This window comes from Berkeleyomyces rouxiae (assembly GCF_048999995.1).
Source record: "Berkeleyomyces rouxiae strain 22BRR77 chromosome Unknown BrBRR77_ptg000002l, whole genome shotgun sequence".
Lineage (NCBI taxonomy): Eukaryota > Fungi > Ascomycota > Sordariomycetes > Microascales > Ceratocystidaceae > Berkeleyomyces > Berkeleyomyces rouxiae.
In genome coordinates, this window is record NW_027396492.1 from 3018767 (window position 1) to 3039736 (window position 20970).

Genomic DNA, 20970 nt, shown 5'->3' on the forward strand with positions numbered 1-20970 from the left:
TAACTTTATTACATCCATCGGGGCTCTGGTTTCCAAGCTTCTACTGGACTACTGGTTCATGTGTCTCTCGCTTAGACATGTGTCCTATTCAAGTCAGCATCGTAGCACATGAAAGCCATACACCAACAGAGGCCCTGGTGCAAGTTCATGGTCTGGCCGTTGCCTTTAGCATCTCGATATCAACAAGTGTTATTCTCTCTATCGATCTTGGCAGAAGAGCTGGGGAAGACAAAGAGGCAACTAGATCAAGATAGGCTGATCTGAGACACTTGGTTGCCAGAGGGCTAAATCTCTGGTTGGCGCTAGCATCACTCATCCCTACTATTCCTTGCTTTATGAAGCCGTGTAAGTCGGTTTGTGCAGCCGATGGCCGCTGATTGGCCGAATGACATTCTGCACTCTTGCACTTCCCGGCTTCGCTGTCTCATCGAGTCTTGGCCTATTCTTAGAGACCGTGATAGTGACTAATCTGACTACTTCACTGTACCGGTAGCCTGGAACTAGCTCGAAACTTGGCATCACGGCGGCGGATATTAACCACCACGCCGGGCAAGGAGTAAAGACAGGCTTGGTGGCCAGGAAAGGATATCGCGCTCTCTCCCGCAAATCCGAGCTGTCGACGCGGAAACATCTCATCCGACAGTTCCATAACCAGTTGGTTGGTCCACAGTGCCTTGGACTAATGAATAAATTAGCGATGGGCTGTCGTCGCCAAGCACAATGGAAGACATCACAGCCTCAATTGAGCCACTAGCCGGCATATAGATCAGGCTCGTAGCAGTGTAAAACTATTCATATATTTATGTGTGTACATAGACATTTGCATGTAGATGGTCAAACCACTGCCAAAAATTTATTTTCGAGGGATGACGCCAAGGGTTACCATTGGCCTATCTAGGGTTTGGAACCAACGTGTCTATGGCCAGTCACATCAGGCCCTGAACACAAAGGCACACTACGGAGTTTGATACATTCAACGATCAGTAAAAAGCCAAACAAAGTCGCACTTTTGACGTGGTGGTTGCTTTATATAGATTGTGAAGGTGATTTATGAAAACTATAACGCAATCGCCCCAAAATCAGAGAATTATAGTTATTCAACATTCTGGGTTTCTTTCTCATGCGAGTGCGGTTAACGCAGCCCACCCCTGGCCAATTCTCCCGGCCGTAAGAAGGCCAAGCCGAGTAGTTGTTGGTGTCTTGTTCACTATCCTTTGCCTCTTTCTACTAAATAGTTATTTTTACTTGCCGTCTTCTACGGGCCATTTGAGTGCGTATCACAAGCCTGAAGCCAGTATGCAAGTTCAAGTGCCGCAGAGCATCACAACTTCATTATGGCAAAGCAAGAAAAGCCTGAGGTCTTATTTGGGTAGTTAATAGACGAAAAACAAGCAGGACAAGCCGGGCTGAACTAGACCGAGCTGGCGCAAAGTGTGTGCATACATAGAGCAATGTAGCGTTCTAGACCATGAAAAATAGATATCACCAGACAATCAAAGGACAATCAATCAAGTACTTCGTACCGGCTAGTAGTCGTAAAATCTCTTTATTCCCTTCAATGGCACTTGGCCATGTGTAGTTAGTTGCTTAGTTGCATATGTAGTGTAGCTACAAGCAGTACCCGATCGTTAATTCCGCGCTGCTAAATCTGCGCTCCAAATCTTTTTTTCAGCTGGCCAACAAAGAAATTCAGGATCTCACACCAAGCACTGCTAGCGTTCCCGAGCTTTGTGTTTGATCAGGTCCTTAGGTCGTCTATCCTGGGCGTAGCTTTAGACGGTAGACTCAATAACACTGAGGTGCTTCTAAAACAATAGCCCTTTCAGCCCTAGTCGTTTGTATGTACATACATACATACATACATAGTTAGACAACTACACACATACATATGTGAGACTGGATAGCCACTTGATACGGCTTGACCGACGCCAAAAAGGCGGTCTTTTTCCTGCCATTTCTGAAGCTTTCCCTGTGAGTTGCTATCACTCACTTACATGCTTATTTCTACAGAAGTTAATTATCTGCTTGTGATAATTAGACTGGATTGTGTCAATGGTACGTGCATGTCGGTCTAAGTCTATCAGAGTATTATATAGGAGGCAGCCACATGTGGCGGCGTGGCTCAGCAATAGTTGCGGTTTCTCGCATGTCGTGTTCCCCTTCTCCCCCACCAAGCCACTGACCATCATAGTCCGTGATCCTTGTCTGCCTCATCCTTCTCTGTCCAAAACAGAACAAGGCTGATGTACACATACATATCGGACGGATTTGGCCTTTGTCTGACCCGCTTCTACTTTAATGATCCTCTTCCCTCCCCCCCTTCCTTTCGTCTCGACATAACAACCCACACACAATATCCTAGTCTCTACTTTCACAAGCAACAACGAAATAGCCGTGGGACATCCATGAACACCTGCCAACGGGGAAAGCGAGACAGTTTTCTCGCCCTTTTTGATATTTAGAGTTGGAAGCGGGGAAGGCTAAGTTTGCCTCGAGCTATAGTTTGAAAAGAAAAAGTGCTTGGCAGTGCAGGTAACATGCTTGGGAACCTACGACCTATTCGCTCTGGCAGGTATGGTTACCTTGAATTTCGTCTTTTTTCATGATATCAAGTATTAATTTATACCTAGCTACCTATGGGAGAATCGCATTCTTCATGTGCACTTCGAGATTCGTGTTTGGCCACTATATTTTTTGATAATTTATTGATGGGCGTGGTGCACCTTGAACATGACGTCTCAACCTGATATGGAGATGCTTGTGTCTTAGGTGCTTGCCTTGCTTTCCACCCACTCACATCTTACAGGTCTCGTACGTATATGGGTTACTAGCAAGACAGAGATCAGCCTCGTTCAGATTCAGCTAGTATACCTTCGGCTCAGATTCAACAGCGACGCCACGATCAACAACTGTGGTGTACTTGTGCGTCTTAGATTTCTTGTCAACTGGCGTATCAATAACACAGTCACTAACGCTATATCTTTCGCTACCATCGATACAATCACGATCCTAGAACAGGTTACTATTGTCTTGAATCGCAGCATAAGCTCCGTACTAGAGAACTTACCCTCCGTTTGACTCGATACTCTGTTGCCTTTAGTGTACTTGTACTCGTAGTTGATTGTAAATGCGAATTACTGTTCTTAGCCACTCGGTTACCATGTGGCTAGAAACAAAAACAGCTTACCTTCTACACGAAGACCTCAGGTAGTATTGGGAAACAACTTCCACAGGCAGAATGGTTACGCCGTTGGGGTGCGAGAGATGCGAGGCCGAGAAAGACGGCCCACACGTTTGGACATGCAAAGGCCTACAGAAAAGATACAGCAGGTCATGGGTAGAGCGTCTATTGAAGACGACACGAGGGGCAAAGGCGTTGGCCGAGAGAGTCGACAAACTGGCACAGAGGGGCCCCGGGCGGCAACGCCTCATTAACCAAGCATAGGTCGGCAGAAAGACCGAGCCATTTTCTACTTTTTTCCTTTGTCTAGTTTTTTGTATTTCGTTATTTGTTTTACTGGGACCTTTGGGGTGACGTTAGGGTCGCTCTGGAGGCTGCGAGCCTCCGTGTTCCAGCTGTTGGTTCTCTTCGTTCAGGTGCAGACCTGCTCTTTTCATAGTTATACTCTTTTCATAGGTGGACTAGCCGCCTGTGACGCCCATTCGACCAGTGAACCCTGGCACACGGCGTAAAAATAAACAACAACAACAACAACAGGCAGAATGGAAGTTTCTATAAAAACCAATGACATAGTTTCATAGAGAGAAGTAGAAGCAATTTCGTTCCGCTGAGCCGAGTAGTCTTGGTAATCACTGGCGTTTGTAAAAAAACCAACATTCTAATCAATATCACGTAGTTAATTGACATAATTTAGATGCCGTAAGAAAATAGCTACCGCCCAAGCTATATACTAATATCCAATAGTTTCAGCTTTGCAAATGTCAAGTGATAAACTCGTATCAAAACTTTAATTTGATCACACTAACTCCCAATTTCAGCCATGACCTGGATCATTATATCGTTGTTGATTAGAATCAAATCCAGAACGTGGTATCCTAGACTATGATAGCATTTCACAATTGCGATCCGAGTTCTGAGTCTAGTGTGACCTCGGATTCACTCACTATGGAGTCACCATCCAGAAGTTGTCGCAAATGTAGTAGCGAGAAATACTGCCGGGAAAGCATAGTCATTTTGGTTGACAATCAGAGGAACCCCATTGTAGTAGGAAGTAAGCAAGGTTGAAGATGATGTAGGAGTGGGATACGATACCACGGTGTGAACGCGGCTCTGCCATGGTCAGAAATTTGCTCACACAGGGACGACAGCCACAAATCCAGGGCGTAGCTCAATGGTTCGGATTACTGTAGATGCGAACTAGACTTGGGACAAGCTTATTCTCAACCAGTTTTAGTGGACCCTCACTTGTTAAAGTATCGGCACCTTATCCAGTGTAAATGTCGAAACCTAATGTATGGATATGTTTCTTGTGTAATAGTCGTCAGTCAGCAGCATTACACAAGCTTCCTGCACAACGAAAGACTCAAGAACAGGCAAGATGAGAACAAACACTGCATTACAAATTGTAGGCCACCTGTATACTAGTAAATCCCAGTGTCTGCTAAGTTTCATTGTAGGGGTTGGGCCATTATTAATGAAAAACTTTTATGAGAAGGTCCATTGATCCTGCAATTCAAATTCTGTTCTCGTAAATGGCTCTATCAGAACCTTTTATTTCATGATATTATTCCCTTATCTCTGCAGCCAAACTCTGTAGAAAAAGCGGCGTTCATCTCATTCATGAATTACACCTCATATTGACAGAGTGAGAAGCCTAGGTCTAAAACTTTTGTCAAGAGGTGTCAAATATCAGGGCGCTAAAAGCGAACATTTTTGGATTTTACTATGAGATTAGTCTTCCATCTCCCAGTGTGTATGCCGAGCACTCATTTTCCATGTGTGGAAGTCCTCTTCGTGACTGGTCAACTTCTTTATATAACTCACCAGGACCCGACTCTACTGGGTCGTTAGGCGCCGAGGCACCCCATATTGTTTGGGACCACCGAAATGGTGGGACAGGAGTCCGAGTTGTGTCTGGACCAAGTCACACGCGTGGCACTCAGATCGGGTTGGTTCTCGATCTCCTCCTCGATTCTACGGATGGTCACCAGCCCAACCTAGTCAGACAGGCTGGACATGTTCTTGGGAAAACGGGTTATCACGTGGCTGTGCCATTTACTGGCCTTGTCGATTGTACACCCGCTGGAGAGCGCAGAGGCTTTATCCATTTGCCTAGAGCCACAGACATGATAGCCTGGGAGTTTAAGGACAAGGCAGACCCAATTTTGAACTCTTTTGCTGTTTTCAGGTCCCCAGAATTAACACCGGGATGACTTGCGACAAGCTTCTTGGTTTCTGCAGCGCCAACTCGTCTCTATGGGAAGTCCGTAGAAAGGCGCCGGGGGGGGGGGGGGGGGGTCATTGAGTGCCCATGATGGGAGCACTCTTCTTATCCTTGTTCTTGGTCTTTTCGGCTCTGATTTCTTAATATCTATTGCTGTTAACGTCGGGGACACGTCTGGTGGAACCACGGAGCCGGGACAACTAGCCAACCCCGTGGGCTGAAGCAGGCCGTGGCACTCCTGGATCGCACAGTCCGCCGAGGTCTTCGTGCGGCACTCCCGCTATATTGCACAACCCCATGCCCTATATACAACCTAGCGTCCGGTTTCCCGCCAATAAGTTTTGTCCTGGACAGCCGCCTTGGTTCGGCCGGACTTAGGGCCACTCTCGCGCAGCCAAACCACCCGCTCGGAACGACAGCCACAAACTGGGATAGAATAGGGAGGCTCAAGATGCTGCTCCCGCACAGCCTGGCCACAAACTACCAACAGACCGCACCTGAGCCGACCTCTCGAGGCTCCTAAGAAGGCCTGGAAAACCCTTCTTGACGACACTGAGCGCAAGCTCGCCCGCGCTGTCCTGACAGCACTTTCTGGTCACGGAGATTACGCAGACTACCACCGCCGCTTCAATCACTTGAACGCTGTGCTAACCTGCCCCCTCTGCGACGCTGAGACCACCCCGGAGCACATCTGGACCTGCCCCCGCAGCCCTCAACGGATGGCTAAGGGCTTCTTCCAGAAGCTCATAGCCACCAAGAGTGGAGCCATCTGGCTGGCATCTAAAGCAGCCAAGAGTCCTCCGGTGCTTCTAGCACACCGCCGTGCGGTAACGGGAACGGACCCGCAGCAAGGGGACTCCCCAGTTCGCCCTCCGCCCGGCCCTCCACCGTCTGGTCCGACCCTGCCCGGGGCAGCTTAGCCTCTGGGGCCCAATCTTTTTTCGCGCAGCCGCGCTGCCAACCCTCTGGCATGAACAGGCCGCCAACCCCCTTTTCCTTTTTGCACAATAACTTTTATCACTACATCGGCGGTGAGGCCAGGACTCTGGGCCAGGTTTGGGGCCACGCGGACGAAGGACAGCCTCTGTGCTGGGCAGGTGGGAGACCTCCTGTCATTATACTTTGGATTGTGGGGTTTCTGTATGCATGGTTTTAGATTTTGGTTTTTGCTTCTATTATGTATTTTTCCTGGTACTAGAAATAGTCCCCTGTCGTATGTCGAGAATCCCTCGCGAGTAGACAGGTTAATAAAGACTTTCATCATCATCAACGTCGGGGACAGCTAGAACTACGGCATAGGAAAGCTAGGCCGCTTAGGGTTTAGGATCCACAAGTGCTAGCTCTCGGAGGACCGCTTCTTAGCCTTGTCAGACTCAGTCTAATCGGGGGGCTAATTTATCAGGCGGGCTGTTCGGTTTTTTTGATGGTGCGGTCGACGACATTACTGGACTTTTCTTTCTCTGGGTCAGCAAGGCCGGAGCCAGAGTCGCTACCCAAGAGGCGTAGGGCCATGATCGTTACGCCTTACCAGGCGAGTTCCGTGGCCTTGAGTTGCAGAATGCGAATCACATTTCTGGTGAAGAAGTCGTGAAGTCCCATTTCGGTCGCATTCTTGACATCGTAGTGTGAGGTGTGAGGCGCGTCTTGTTAACGTGTGACGACCCCCCCTATTCATGCTAGTGCAATAACCCTAGCTCATAGACCTTACAATACCCCGAATAAAAATGTGTCACGTGCGGTCCGCCTTTTTACTGAAATGATCAAGGGCGTGTCGCAACTCCTATATCTCTAGTAATCTTCACCTATTGACCAGTTCAATTCAAAGTCCCATTCAACAAGCGAACGCGAAGAGATCGGGACAAATAAAAACCACGGAAACTTATTCACCACACTCAAGTCTAAGAATGCCGCCGGTACCTGGAATTACCCAAGTTGTGCGTGGAGCATTGGTCAACATCGTGCTTAAAGCCGACCAACCAACCGGCCGCACCGTTGCGGGAGCAATTCAGGATGTCCTCACCCGCGGGAACCACCCACGCGGTATCAAGGTGCGACTAACCGACGGTCGCGTAGGGCGCGTCAAATCTTTGGCGTCAGCGGCACAGGTGCGCGGTGAAGAGCCGCCAACCCCCGCCGAGCCGGGCGTGTTTGGCCGCAGGCGGTCGGGCAGCCGTGAGCGTGCGCGCAGTATTTGGGCCGAGGGGTCAGCCAGTGCATACTCAGCCGGACAACCGACGACAGAGGTCGGACTAGATGCGTATCTGCGCCCAGCCAAGACGAAGGGGAGAGGGAAGGGGCGGAGCAAGGGCGGTGATGCAGTAGGACAGCGGGACTTGGGTGATATTAGGAGCTCTGCACTGGATGAAGAGCAGACATCCATTGTTCAGCGTGATCCTGCTTTGACAGATTCGCAGTTAAGCGTGTGCCCGGTTTGTTTGGAGTTTGAAGGAGACGAACAGGCGGTCTCTCATCATGTCGGGTTGCATTTTGAATAAATATGACAGCTGCAGTTGATATGTTGAATGGGCATCTGTAACAAGCCACAGGAATATAGTACGTGGACGCCTCTGATGCACTGACAATGGGTCACAGAATCACTAACACAACATCAAGAGCTGCAGTCTTTGATTTATGACAAAAATTTCATTATTTAACACCACGCTATGAACATTAAGCCAATAATACACAACTACAACCGACAAGCAAGACAATCCAAACTCGGCCATGACTCTCTGGAAAAAGAATGTGTAGAATCCTGGAGTAAAAAGTGCCCATACCTTGCGAGTGGGCTAGTCATATGGTGCTCGGAAAAGCCGTTCAGATTTTTTCTTTCTAAGCAGACTCGGAGTAGCAAGGGATTTCCTGAGGGTGGAAGTTGAGCTTGGTAGCAGCCTCATCGGTAGGGAAGGCCGGTAGCTCAGCGCAGTAGGGGACGAGGTCAATGGTGGCGCAGGCCTCAGGCACCTTGGAAGCATCTTCGTAGTTCTTAAGGACGGTGTACTGACCGCCTAAGAGGCCTTCGAGAGGAACGGTACAAGCAGCCCAAGTAATAGGCGCAAGGTATAGAGAGGCGTCGTCTTTGACAACCTGGACGTCATCGTTGGCAGTGGCAGCGCTGATCATGACCTGACTGCCACCATCCTCCGCCGTGGCCAGGAAGTTGATGGTCAGGGGAGGCCATGAGCTGATCAGAGAGTTGCGTGATTCGTCAGTGGAAGAGACGTTCTTGAAGAAGGTGAATCCACCGTCTGCCTTGAAGCTGGCATAGTTGTAGCCAGCGCCGCTGTGGAGACCATGCAAGTAGGTTTTATCGACACCCTTGAGGTCATCCGAGCCTGAGACGAAGTTGACCTTGAAGCGGACACCAGTAGAAGTAGTCTCAGCCGGGGTCCGCTTAGGGATAGAGGCGGCGGTGGCCAGGGCAGCAAAGAAAGTGGATGGAATGAGCATTGTGAAAGGTGGAAAGAATTAGGATTAGAGTATGAGAGGTGCAGTAGGTAATGCAGATGCAGTGTAAGAGTGTTGCTGTCGGTAGATGAAGAGCGGTGCAGAAGAGAAGAAAGCGAGGGATAAAAATAGGGCACTAGTGGAGCTGATATATAAGAAAATCGAGCAGACGTAAACAACAACAAGCAGCTCATCACCAAGAATGAACAGGAGGATGGCCAGTGCAAGGAAAGAATGCACTTAGCCTTATTCCTCGTATGCGCAAAGTACCACTTAGATGCAACGGATCTTTCTGGAATTGGAATCGGAGTATCCATGCACGGACAAATGAAAGAGGCCGCCGCGCATTTTCTGCACAGCTCCCCGTATCTGCGCCATTGTGCGGAAGACCGCGGCAGGAGGCGCCGCAGATCACGAGTGGGACTAACTCGAAAGGTCCAACAGTATGCGAGATGCTGCCACCAAGTGGCACTACTTGGGAGGCTATTTTGGAGTCTGCTTTTGCTCGCCTCCTCTTCCGACATGTCGATTCGGCGGTATAAGAGACGTGGACACTAACATGAAAAGCAAGGGGAGAAGGAAGCAGTTGGCTCTTCCGTAGCGCAAACCCCAGCTCGTGGCAAAAGTTCGGCAGCGCAAATTCACGTCACCTTACGATGTGGCAACCTCAGCGCCGGCTGCAATACCAGATGAGTTAAATGTCTGGTGGCTATGGCTCTCTATGCTGGCTATCATGAACTTCGTATTCGAGATCGGGGTTGCCCTACAAAGTCTACAGGCAACTATGTGCTAGACGGCAAGTGTACCGAGTCCCGCAGATGCATTCATGAACTTACGTACATGGAACCGGCTATCGAGTTCAAGGCTCAGCCATTGCCGGACCAGAAACTAGAAGTAGTTACATACAACTATCGTTAGTTAGTTATGCACTATTGCTACCTAGGTGCTTCATTCCAGTCCTACAGACTCTGCAATGGCTGTAAGGCATGCCATCCTGCTGATATCTCTCCATTGTTCTACCCGAGACATGGCCAGATCCAAAACTGTAACAGCACAACACAATCGTAACAATGGCCAGACCCCAAATGTCAAATGTACAGCACAGACCAAGACAACACACGATGCCAGCCTTGTTTGCCTCGCTGGGGGCGGCATTTGTAAATACGTAATGATCTCGTATCCGGGGTATAAGTTTAGACATAAAGCTTCGTCCAGAACGTCGAGTCTAGAGATTGGTGACACAAAGAGGTTGTATTATTTGTGCTATTTCTATATTATGGCCTCTGGGAGACAAAGGCACGAAAGCGGTGTGCTTCTTGTTGTTTGTTGATACTTGTATAGTCGCAGGAGGATTTCGTGATGTAGTCATCCTGGATACTTGAGATCGCTAGGATGTGGCTTGGGGCACAAGCCAGGACTTGCTGACGTCAGTTACTCAGGAACTAGCCCTAGCTAGGAGTTAGTTAACCCTTAGGTTCTCTACTCAGGCCAACAACAGCCTCAACAAACTATTGCGACAACCACTCGAATTCCCAGACTCGTGCTGCCTGTACTCACCAAGTGCTTTCTAGCTATCCATCTCTTTTTCGTATTTACTCAAGCACAGCTATGACTGGTTTGAAACTCACGATTCGGGACAGCCGGCATGCCCATCACAATTGCCAGGCCAAGAGTCACGCGCCCCAGTAAGCTGTTAGCGCTTTAGGCTGTCGGCGCTAGCAAACACTAACAGCTGACATTGAAATCCAGATAGTTGATTGTTGTCAATACAAGGAATCTCGGGTTGAAACCACTGGGCTTTCTTGCACAACCAGCCCCAGCCTGCATTCTGTGACACCCGTTTTGATCGTTTTCTCACTCAACTATATTGACCAGAAGCGCGATGACGTTGTCTACCGGGTTTTCAGTGCTTGGTCTGCCTTATCGCCCCTCAGTTGTGTGCTTGGACCTTGTTAGGCGCCCACTTTCTGTGCGTGAATGTTTGGGCATCTGCACCGAGTGAAATTACTTCTTTCACTCCGAACCTTGGCTCGTCTTTGTGATTTCTTTCCTGCTTGTTCGCTTCAAGTCGCGCTGTGTTGAACTCGGCCCAACGATGCGCATGTTGTGCCCTGCTTTAGAGTAAATACATGCCCACTGCAAATCACTATTGCGCATACACCTACAACGAAACTGCCCCCGCCGCCCCAACCTCCACCCCGCAGTGGCTGATAGCATCCCAAATTTCCCCATTCGCCCTGGAGAACGCACGGTTTTGGAGACCACATCCACCACTTTTGCCACTTCTAGCATACGACGATCCGGCCTTTTTTGTGGTACCGGAATCCACCACGCTCATCTCACCCGAGCCTGCATCTGCCCTTGTGCCCCGAATCGACTCGGAATGTCCGGCTATCCAGGCGCAGGCCATGGCCCCGGCCACCACCAACCGCAAGGAGGCTACTATCCGCCTCCCCAGGGCGGCTACCCCCCACCACAGGGTGCCTATCCTCCGCAAGGAGGCTACCCGCCGCAAGGATACCCTCCGCCTCAGCAGTACCAACATCCCCCTCCTCCCCAGGGCTACCCGCAGTACCCGCCGCCGCAGCAGTACCCCAGCTACCAGCAGCCCCCACAGCACAGCTATCCTCCACCGCAACAACAGTCGCGCGGATATTGTAAGAGCCGTAGCATCTCTATGACTGAAACTAGCAAGCTAACAGCCCATCTCTGCACCTCCAGCGCATGCGCCCCCTCCGCCCCCGCAGGGCTTTCAGCAATTCGGCCATGGCGCCCCATCCGACTACTCCTTCCAATACAGCAACTGTACTGGATCGCGCAAGGCGCTCTTGATTGGCATCAACTATGCGGGAACTCAGGCTGCACTGCGCGGCTGCATCAATGATGTCAACAATGTTTCGCGCTTCTTGATGGAGCGCCATGGCTACCGCCGGGAAGACATGGTCATCTTGACTGACAACCAGACGAACCCCATGGGCCAGCCGACCAAGGCCAACATCCTGCGCGCCATGAGTTGGCTTGTTGCAGGTGCCAAGGCGAACGACTCGCTGTTCTTTCACTACTCCGGTAAGCCAACCAACAACGTGGTGGCTTGTCTGACCGATAGAGAATGCCCGCTAACTGTCTATTTTATCTGCGTGCTTTAGGTCACGGAGGCCAGACAAAAGATCTCGACGGCGACGAAGACGATGGCTATGACGAGGTTATATACCCCGTCGACTTCAAGACTCAGGGGCACATTGTCGACGACCAGATGCACCACATCATGGTTCGCTCGCTGCCAGCCGGCGTCCGGCTAACATGTATCTTTGACTCATGCCACAGTGGCTCAGCGCTGGATCTACCCTACATCTACAGCACTAAGGGTGTGCTCAAGGAGCCTAACCTGGCCAAGGAAGCTGGCCAGGGCCTGATGTCGGCTGTCTCTGCATACGCCCGCGGCGACATTGGCAAGGTGGCCAGCTCGCTATTCAAGCTCGCGAAGAAGGCTACTACCGGCGACGACGCCTATCGAAAGACCATTCGGACCAAGACATCGCCAGCTGATGTCATCATGTGGTCAGGCAGCAAGGACTCGCAGACCTCGGCTGATGCCACCATTAACTCGCAGGCCACCGGCGCCATGTCATGGGCCTTTATTACGGCGCTGACACAGAACCCCAAGCAGAGCTATGTGCAGTTGCTCAATAGCATTCGTGAACTGCTGCAATCCAAATACTCACAATTGCCACAGCTGTCGTCTAGTCATCCCATGGACACAAGTCTCTTGTTCATCATGTAGCGTCTGCGGATGAAATTCCTTGTTTCTATTTTTCTTCTTTGAGTTTTTATATTTCCAGAATAACGGCTTCCTGTAAACAAAGTATCATGTTTTGTTAGTCATGGTGATTAGATAGCCTGCAATAACTAATCTAATATCCTGTCGTTAACTGCATATATTTCATTTTAGTAAAACTAGGCAAACGTTGGGTAGTAGTTCGTCATGAAGTTCTGAGTGTAAGCTTCTCCTCAACAATCTCAACCAGCTCGCTCCACTCCTTCATCTTGCCGTCGCCTGCATCACCACAAGCTAGCACGCCCTCCTGTGGCCGGTGAATCTCAAACCACGACCACTCTTCAAGCACTGCCAACTGCCGCGCCGTCATTGGATGGTTCCACATGGCCGTGTTGCCCGCGGGCGCGACGAGGATTTTCTTTGTCGGATCCCACGCCCGCACAATCGATGTCAGTAGGTTATCGCTGAGCCCGTTGGCCAGCTTGGCTAGCGTATTGAGGCTCAGCGGAGCGATGAGCATAAGATGTGCCCCTGGACATCACACAAGGCGGAGGGTACCGAACCAAAGCTGCGCGTTAGCCGGAATGTTCATGGCGGAAGTCGGTCTCGGAGGCGAGCAACGCCGCCATGCAGGCGTTGCGTGTCCGCACCGGAGAAGAAAGAGAACTTGTTGTTATACGTACACCTGCGTAGTTCAATATGCAGAATTGCCTTGCGCCGCGACCACGGCACCACCCACTCGTCTTCATCGCCGTAAATGCCGTCGACGTTCTGCATGTGACGCACCTGGTGAAGGCTCGGCTGCTCCTCGGCTTGGCCGCTGAGGAAGTGGCGCGATGCGTTGGTCATGACCACACGGATTGATAGCTGTGTATACTTGCCGAGCGCTGCCAGAATCAACGGCAGCTTGATTGTCGCTACCGAGCCTGAGCAGGCAATTAGGAGATGGATCTTGCCGTCGTCAAGCTCCCGAGTCAGGTCGTCGGCGGGGTGCTCGCTGGATAATGCGGGGTCGTGGGCCATTGCGAGAACGGTGGTGTCAGAAAATATTAAAACTTGAGAGACGAATCAAGATATGAAAATGAAGAGTTTAGTATCTCATAGAAAGCCCAAGTGTTAGTAGCCGACGTTCTTCTGCCAAGTTCATTTGTAATAATAAGTCTGCATGTACTTCGCGTCTCATTGTTTGCCATCAAGAACTGGGGCCAGGTAAAAGAAGGTGAAGCCTCACATCGATGAATGCAGTTTACTGCCGATTTATAGTGACAATACACAGTGACACAAGGACTTTGGAATAGTAATTTGATGTTCATTGCAAGTGGTTACAAGAGAAGCGTTGTCGCTTGTACCAGTAGACGCTTTTCAAATCCTGGATGAATCATCGTGTAGCTAACCCTACACTACATACCTTGCGCAACCCTAGTCCATCACAGAGTCAAAATGCTCGCGAGGGGAGTGTCCCAGATCCACGCCGCGACCCCTATAGCTCCAATGCTCATCATCAAGGCCATCAAAAAGTTTACGTCGTTGTTGTCGAGAATATCGAATCCGGTTACAGTTACCCGAGAAGGCTTCCCAGTGCCATGGGTAGATGTCCGATGCTTGTTCTTGGGATCGTACTTGTCTTCAGTAGAAGATTCATCAGCAGAACTTTTTTCAGAGGAATTGGGTTGCTCGCCCACGACTGGGACGCGAACTCCACCTTGGCCTTCAATGACCTTGCCGGTACGCGCATCAGCAACAGTTTGCTGCAAGAGCGCTCCAAGAAGACTGTCGACAAGACTGCCCAGGAGACCCCAGAACGAAAGCCCCCACATAAAGAGACCACGGTTGTAGAGAGTCCACGGAGAGTTGGTTTTAGTGCTGCAAATGGGAAGAAAGAACATGGCGGTGCCTACGACTGCCATAGAACCAAGAAAACCCGCAGCAAGGCCGACTAGAGTGACGCCACCGTTGGTACCTCGGGGGACCTTGCGGCGCATAAACGACGTGATGAGACGCGGCTCAGTCTTGGAAAGGATGCCAAGCTCGGAGCCGAGCGTGTCTGCTGTCACAACGGCGTAGTTTGCAATGATTCCAACAATGAGGAGATCGCCAGGCCAGTTGTAGCAGAGATGACCTTGCGGAGCCGCGGCTTGAGGATCGAGAAGATCCTCCTCGCGTTTATTCAGCTGGTAAGCGTGAAGGACGGATAACACAGAGGCCACGAGAGAGTTGGCAAAGACTTTGGACATGAATCATGGTCAGATTAGCATGAGGAGTCACTAGGCTTTATACATGATACAGCTTCGTGATACATACCTTGAACATGTGTGCGTGGAGCTTCACCGCCAGGACTGCCCTGAGACTGGAGCGTGAGAGTTGCCTTGACCTCGTGTTTTACCTAGTGGTTGAGTCAGTCATTAGAGAGTTATAGAGAGACAACATGGCCAAGAGAGAGTGTTGGAAGTGAGGCAGTAGTGGTGCCCACCTTTGTGGCTCTATTGCCGAGAAGATAGAAGACACAGAGCAGAGCAAATGGCAAGTTCCACGGGTGGTACGCATGCACCAGCCCTGTCACAATGCAAGCTGCGATGCCGCCATTAGTGAGAGACTTGTGCGCGTATGCCCTAGCCGTCAAAATGCCTATGATGGGTACAGCGATGCCGAGATACATTGTGGGCGAGAGTGGAGTGGAAGCTGGTGAGAGGAAGAAAAGTACAATGGAAACGAAGTAGAGGCGAGCGTATTGGCAGTTAGGAGGAGCGCCACGGCAGAGAGCCCTTAGTGGTGCGCGACGGTCTGGCTTGTTGGTTCAGTCGTGCATTTAATAACAACTCAACCTGTTTGTGTTGGTGAAGCTTGACCTGGCGGCGATGGATTTGGAGCTTCCTAATTGGGTAGCCAACAAAGCAAGCTTCGCGGGGACTGCAGATACGCGGAATTTGATCATGTCAGCAAATCAGAGACAGTCACGTGAAAAGCACATATTAATATTGCGGGCTGAGAATTGGAGAAGCGAAATAAAAAAAACCAATACTGAGAACACTCGAGATACCAGTCCATCACGCACCTGTGAAAACTCCGATACATCACATTTTGGAAACAAAAGCCTGCTTCTCTGCGACTGCCAAGATGTTTTCGAACTCTGGCCTCTGGTGATTAGGACGGGCCTTTGACATTATTCACGCTGTAACGACCTAACAATGACATCAACGGGGGAGAGCCCTGCGCACAGGCACTGGGTTTTTTCTCCTCACGTTTTTTTCCAACACTAAAATTTCTTATTTTCTAACCATTTACTTGTATGATAGGACCTTGGACGATATCGAGATCGACCGGGCAGCCGCATGGACGGACAGCTACAGGCGTGGCTACAAGTGCAAGTTGTAGGCATTACTGAACACCCACAAGACATCGACGTCATGCTGCACTCGACTGCTTGCTTTTAAAGGCTGCTGAAGGAAGAGGGGTCTTCGCTATCATGTCTGTCTTGATGCATCCATCTCGATTCGAGGCTCCTCCAGACCATCTCTCACGAAGTCAGTCGCTCGGAACAGGACAAGTCCATGGGGTTTTATGCATACAAGCACAAGTATATAGAATGTTACAGCTCAAAAACTGTCAATCCGAATAGACACATACCATCTTCCACCGGTTATATGCAAGGGTTCTACTCTAGCACGTGGCATACAGAACCTTTCAAAAGGTTAACTATAGTTATATATACTACGGAGGTCCGGTGGACTGCCGGGGCCCTGAAGCAGCCATAAGGAGCCAATGTGGTCTTGGTCTTGGCTCAAGCTAGAGAGGGTTTCACAGTCCACGTTTGCGCTTGCAGAAGCTGAAGAAATCAACAAAAAGTTAGCCACTACCTCGCCTATTTATAGACAGAGGCTTGCTGGCTTAGCAGAGTGAGTGCGTGTGAAGCAAATCTCGTCGAGAAAGAGATATCATACGGTGACCTACGATGACTAATGTTCATGAATGGCTACACAATTTTCACTACGATTAATGAGCTAGGGCTAACAACAAGCTATTGCACTTGATCTGGAAACCTTTGACACCCTTGATAGAGTGGAATATTGCTTTAAACTATCTAAAGGTGGATACGCTACAGGTTGATAAGCCGAAGTCTAACTTGATTGGCAACGGCAAAGTCTGTACGCATTTAATTCAGACCGCTTGGGCTGTGATCTCAGCCAATATCATCCTACCAGGACACTCAGCTTTGTGTTTTCGCGAACTGGACCTTGTTTGAAAAGAAAAGAAAACGAGACAAGTCTCTGTTCCACGAGATGATAGCCAAACAAAGCACGCAAAGCAATCGCAGGAGGAGAAAATCCTATACAGATTTGGGAAGTCAATGCCGCAGACAGCGCTCGCCATGGTCATTTCGTCATGTCTGTAACTCTGTCTGGAGTGGATATCTAAAGCCTTTTTTGACATTGATTGGGGGTGGTAGTCGGTGAGTGAACGGCAAGGAATACCACAGGCCCGATCAAGACAAGACTTGAAGCCCGGTGTACAAGTACATGGCGCCCGATGCGTGTTCGGGAGGAGGCGGGGCGGGGGTCAAACCCACACCAGCCCATGAACTGGCTTGGCTTCTTGACTTGGTGTTGTCACTACCTCAAGGGTTTCTTTTCCCACAACAAGCGGTCTGCAGTATGACCTGCATGTCTTGAGCTATTCAAAGCCTTGTTCTAGATATTTGGCTAAGACATGGATTCGGGTTAAAGATTATAGTGTTCTAGGCGGTAACTATCATCCTTGGAACATGCTGTTTTTCTTTTGATTCCGAGGCCTTCTTGTCGATGCCAACATTTTGGCTACCTGCAAGCCGTGCATATGCGCTGGCTTATTGGAGAAACGCCATGGAAGAGATGGGGAGTTTTTCTTTTACAAGTATAGTACAGCCCTACAGTGGTGCCAGTATCCATACCATAAGGTCCAACCTTGTGAATTGTATAAAAGAGATGGCTTGCTAGTGACCTATTTTTTGGATATTTCGAACCGAGATGGTCCCGCTATGAATGGAATCTGGATATTCACTGGGAAGTAATAAGAGAAGGATTTCCTGATTATGCACAATTTGGTTGGGGATGAGAACAAGGAGCAGTACAGAGAGGAGGCTGGTTTGGTCGCCTAAGTATGGATATACTTGTAACTATGCTTGTGCAGGGTCAGCAGAGCTAAACCTGCAGATTGCGGTCTAATGATGATTATTGCTGGGGGCTTTGTGTTTATGATAAGAGGTAGGTAGGGAGAAACAGGTTCTCCACCTGTTTGCGATGGTCCTCGAGGCACCAGCGAGATTGGGTGTGGGCAACGGGCGTGTAAGCAGTGGTGGTTGTACATGACAGAAGCTGAATGGATGCTGTTCTAGATGGGACACCCGGTTGCTTGTCTCTGTGGCTGCAAGCCGGGGAGGTAATTTTCAAGCTGAGTAGATGATGTGTGCGTTCAGCTCCAAGGATAGGCCGCGATACTATCTGGGCGCATATGTATCTATATATATGTTGGTGTTATGGGCGACAGTTGAAAAAAAAAGGCACCTTGATCTCTTTGAACTACGTACCTCTCGCCGAAAACGACTGTGTGTATGTATGTAGGTATGTGGGCGGATACTTGTTGATGCACCTATATAAACAGACGACATTCTAGTCAGATGTTCGGTTCTTGGCAACAAATGGTACTTTTCACCACATTGTTATGGTCTCCCATGCGAGAGTTGGTTGGTTGGATTTTGAGGGAACACTAAGAACGGCACTTAAAAAAAGGAGCCGTCGGCTAGTTGCGTATATCTTGCAGAAATGGCCAGAAGGACTACAATCAAGATGGTTTCTTCTTCTAGCAATTGTATAGTTAGAGCCACAAACAATACATTTCTTTTTCATGTACAACAGCCCTTCCTCGCTCCCTCCAGAAGCTGTTTCTTGCATATCTTGTTGCAAATTAAGAGAGAAGTGGCGCGAGCCCACACACAGAAGAAGAAAGAAAGAGCAAAGAAAGATTAGCATGAGACAAGCCAGACAACCAAGCTGCATGTAAGACAACTGTGGCTTGCCTTGGGCACCAGTCAAGTATGGCGGACCAAATAACGCACGCACGCACGCAGCATCCAAGTACACGTGATGTGGTATTGGGCGGGCTGGCGGGTAGACAGAGGGATGGAGGCTGTCCGTCTGTCTGCCATTTTTGGGCTTGGGATACCGTTGAATTTGGGCTTCTGGACCTAGGACACAGTCATCACTCAAGACATGATGTTAGCCGGCAGCAAAGCTGTTGGCGTGTGGTTGCACAAGAGGGTTGAGTTTGTGCTGCAGAAGACACAGGAACGTCAGGGATAGAGGGAGAGAAGAGGAACAGGGAGATGGGAACTGACCTATCTTCATTCTCTGGTTTTTTTGGCAGTCTATTTGTTTGTTTGCATTCTTTTCTTTGTCTTCAGGGAATGGAATACAGCAAGTCTCTCTTTCTTCCTGATCCAGAATGCAGCCCACTTGTCCAGTTTTTTTTCTGTGCTTGAAGCTGCTATACCGGCCCTGGCCTAGTGGTGTCTCTTAGACTTAGGGGTGTCTCTCATTTTCTTGGCTCCTTGCTTTCGGCCCAGTGTTTATGCACGGGGATGAGGGGCACAAAGAGCTATGCATCAAAACAGCGATGCAGGCTCAGGCATATGCATACAGATGAGAGGTGAGACGGCATGCAACACAACAAGACCCTTTCTGGTGCCACTGTCTTGTAGTCGATATGTTATAGTCAAAAGTGCAAGTCGATGGCTCAACGAAAGGAGAAACCGCCAGGCGGTGGATAAGCTTGTGCTCTGACTTGTTTACGAGAAAGCCAAAGGCTGGGTGAAGGAGAAGAGGCTGTGTCAGCCAGTTCTGACATGATGTTAGAGATTGATGTTCAGTCAGCGGAAGGAGAGCAAGGTTCCGGTAAGCCAACCAAAGACAACAGAGCCAGCATTACTAGGCGACAACAAGTAAACTTCTACTTGCAGGCTCGCTTATTCTGCCAACTGTATTCCCTGCCTGCAGGCTCGCCCGATGTCTATAGGGCCGGGCAAATCTTCCTACTCTCCGTCTCATGATCCTCGCGAGCGGCACGGCGGCTGTCAGATGAGGCTCAGGATACGCTTGCTTATTTGCCGACTATCGTATCGGGGACGCACTGGGATGAACCCAAAAAACCCAAACTCGTATAAGGTGTCGGGCGGGGAAGGCATCATTCGCCCAGTGGGCGAATGTTACACGACCCTAGGGTTGTTTAGGGTTGCAATGATCAGATAATTAAACTTTCCGGGCGCTTGTGCCCTAGAGGACAGCCACCCCAGTTGGCCAGCAACTCTACATCTGTTAGTTAGTATACGAGCAACTGCAAACATGCATGTCTCACATCGCAACCTGGCACAGCATTTGCAACTGATGCAACGTCGGCCCCACACAGCATCCCAGCTCAGTCTACGACGAATGCGCTACTCCGAGTCTCGTCTCTGTCCAGCGACGAGTCAAGAGTATGCCGCGGCCAAAGGCCTCCGGCAGCGTTGCAAGGCGGCCGGGCCACTAGCATAGCGCCCCGGCGCCGAGAGAATCTGGGCGTTTCCGGAGCAGTCCGTATGCTCGGGCGTGGCCAAACCAGAGTCGTGGGGCCCATAGCGCGTCAGCTTCGACAATGTGCTCACCTCGTCTGTCTATCGGCCAGGGTGTCCAGATACGCCGCCGCAACCACGGTATGTATGCGACACTGTACTGCATCTGCATGTGCATCTCTCTCTCTCTCTGTTTATCTTCGCTGCCCGATCGCCAGCAACGCTGTCTGCCACTGTGTGCGTGTGTGGTGTGGCTACTCACCCCGCAGAGGCCAGCTCTGCTGTGCGCCGCGTGAAAATGCAGCCAGGAACGTTGTCGCTGTCTCCCTTGGCCAGCAGGCCTCTGGCCTCCCTCTCAGTGAAGGCTGATAGCCCAGCTGTCGATCGCCATACAACACATGGAAAAAGAAACAAAACCAGCTTGGTGGCCGCCCTTGCATGGGTCACGTCTCTCCAGGCCCCGGCTTGCCTGCCCCTCAAAGTCTACCAGTATGTTCTAACATAGTTACAAGTCTAATCGAACTTGGACCACCAGAACCACACTCACTGGGCTTCACTTAGCTTGGCTTGGCCGCTGCTGCAATAAAAAATGAAAAACAGGCCAAAATCAAAAAGAAGGTCATGTCTCATCTTATATGAGCCCTGTAAGCCTTCCAGTACGCCGTCTTTGCCGCATCGTTCGTGTGGTGTCTGATCTGTGTAAGCTCTCTGCGGCCCTTGTCGAACAAAACTCGACGCAACTTTTAAGGGCTGCCATCGCTCTGCTC

At 50.0% G+C, this 20970-nt stretch overlaps 5 protein-coding genes across 5 annotated transcripts; 2 read left to right on the forward strand and 3 right to left on the reverse strand.

The window, feature by feature from the left end:
- Window positions 1-7309: 7309 nt before the first annotated feature.
- Window positions 7310-7900, forward strand: BROUX77_002406 (uncharacterized protein; the record flags this gene model as incomplete). Its single annotated transcript, XM_073746943.1, has 1 exon — window positions 7310-7900. The coding sequence occupies one exon, from the start codon at window positions 7310-7312 to the stop codon at window positions 7898-7900; it is 591 nt and encodes a 196-aa protein (XP_073607488.1).
- Window positions 7901-8237: 337 nt separating this feature from the next.
- Window positions 8238-8855, reverse strand: BROUX77_002407 (uncharacterized protein; the record flags this gene model as incomplete). The annotated part of the gene is made up of 1 exon (XM_073746944.1): window positions 8238-8855. The coding sequence occupies one exon, from the start codon at window positions 8853-8855 to the stop codon at window positions 8238-8240; it is 618 nt and encodes a 205-aa protein (XP_073607489.1).
- Window positions 8856-11235: 2380 nt separating this feature from the next.
- BROUX77_002408 (uncharacterized protein) lies at window positions 11236-12633 on the forward strand (the record flags this gene model as incomplete). The annotated part of the gene is made up of 3 exons (XM_073746946.1): window positions 11236-11509; window positions 11574-11918; window positions 11999-12633. The coding sequence occupies 3 exons, from the start codon at window positions 11236-11238 to the stop codon at window positions 12631-12633; spliced, it is 1254 nt and encodes a 417-aa protein (XP_073607490.1).
- A 199-nt stretch (window positions 12634-12832) lies between these two features.
- Window positions 12833-13650, reverse strand: BROUX77_002409 (uncharacterized protein; the record flags this gene model as incomplete). Its single annotated transcript, XM_073746947.1, has 2 exons — window positions 12833-13158; window positions 13311-13650. The coding sequence occupies 2 exons, from the start codon at window positions 13648-13650 to the stop codon at window positions 12833-12835; spliced, it is 666 nt and encodes a 221-aa protein (XP_073607491.1).
- Window positions 13651-14054: 404 nt separating this feature from the next.
- On the reverse strand, window positions 14055-15283 carry BROUX77_002410 (uncharacterized protein; the record flags this gene model as incomplete). Its single annotated transcript, XM_073746948.1, has 3 exons — window positions 14055-14851; window positions 14929-15010; window positions 15098-15283. 3 exons carry the CDS (start codon window positions 15281-15283, stop codon window positions 14055-14057), a joined length of 1065 nt encoding a protein of 354 aa, XP_073607492.1.
- Window positions 15284-20970: the final 5687 nt, after the last annotated feature.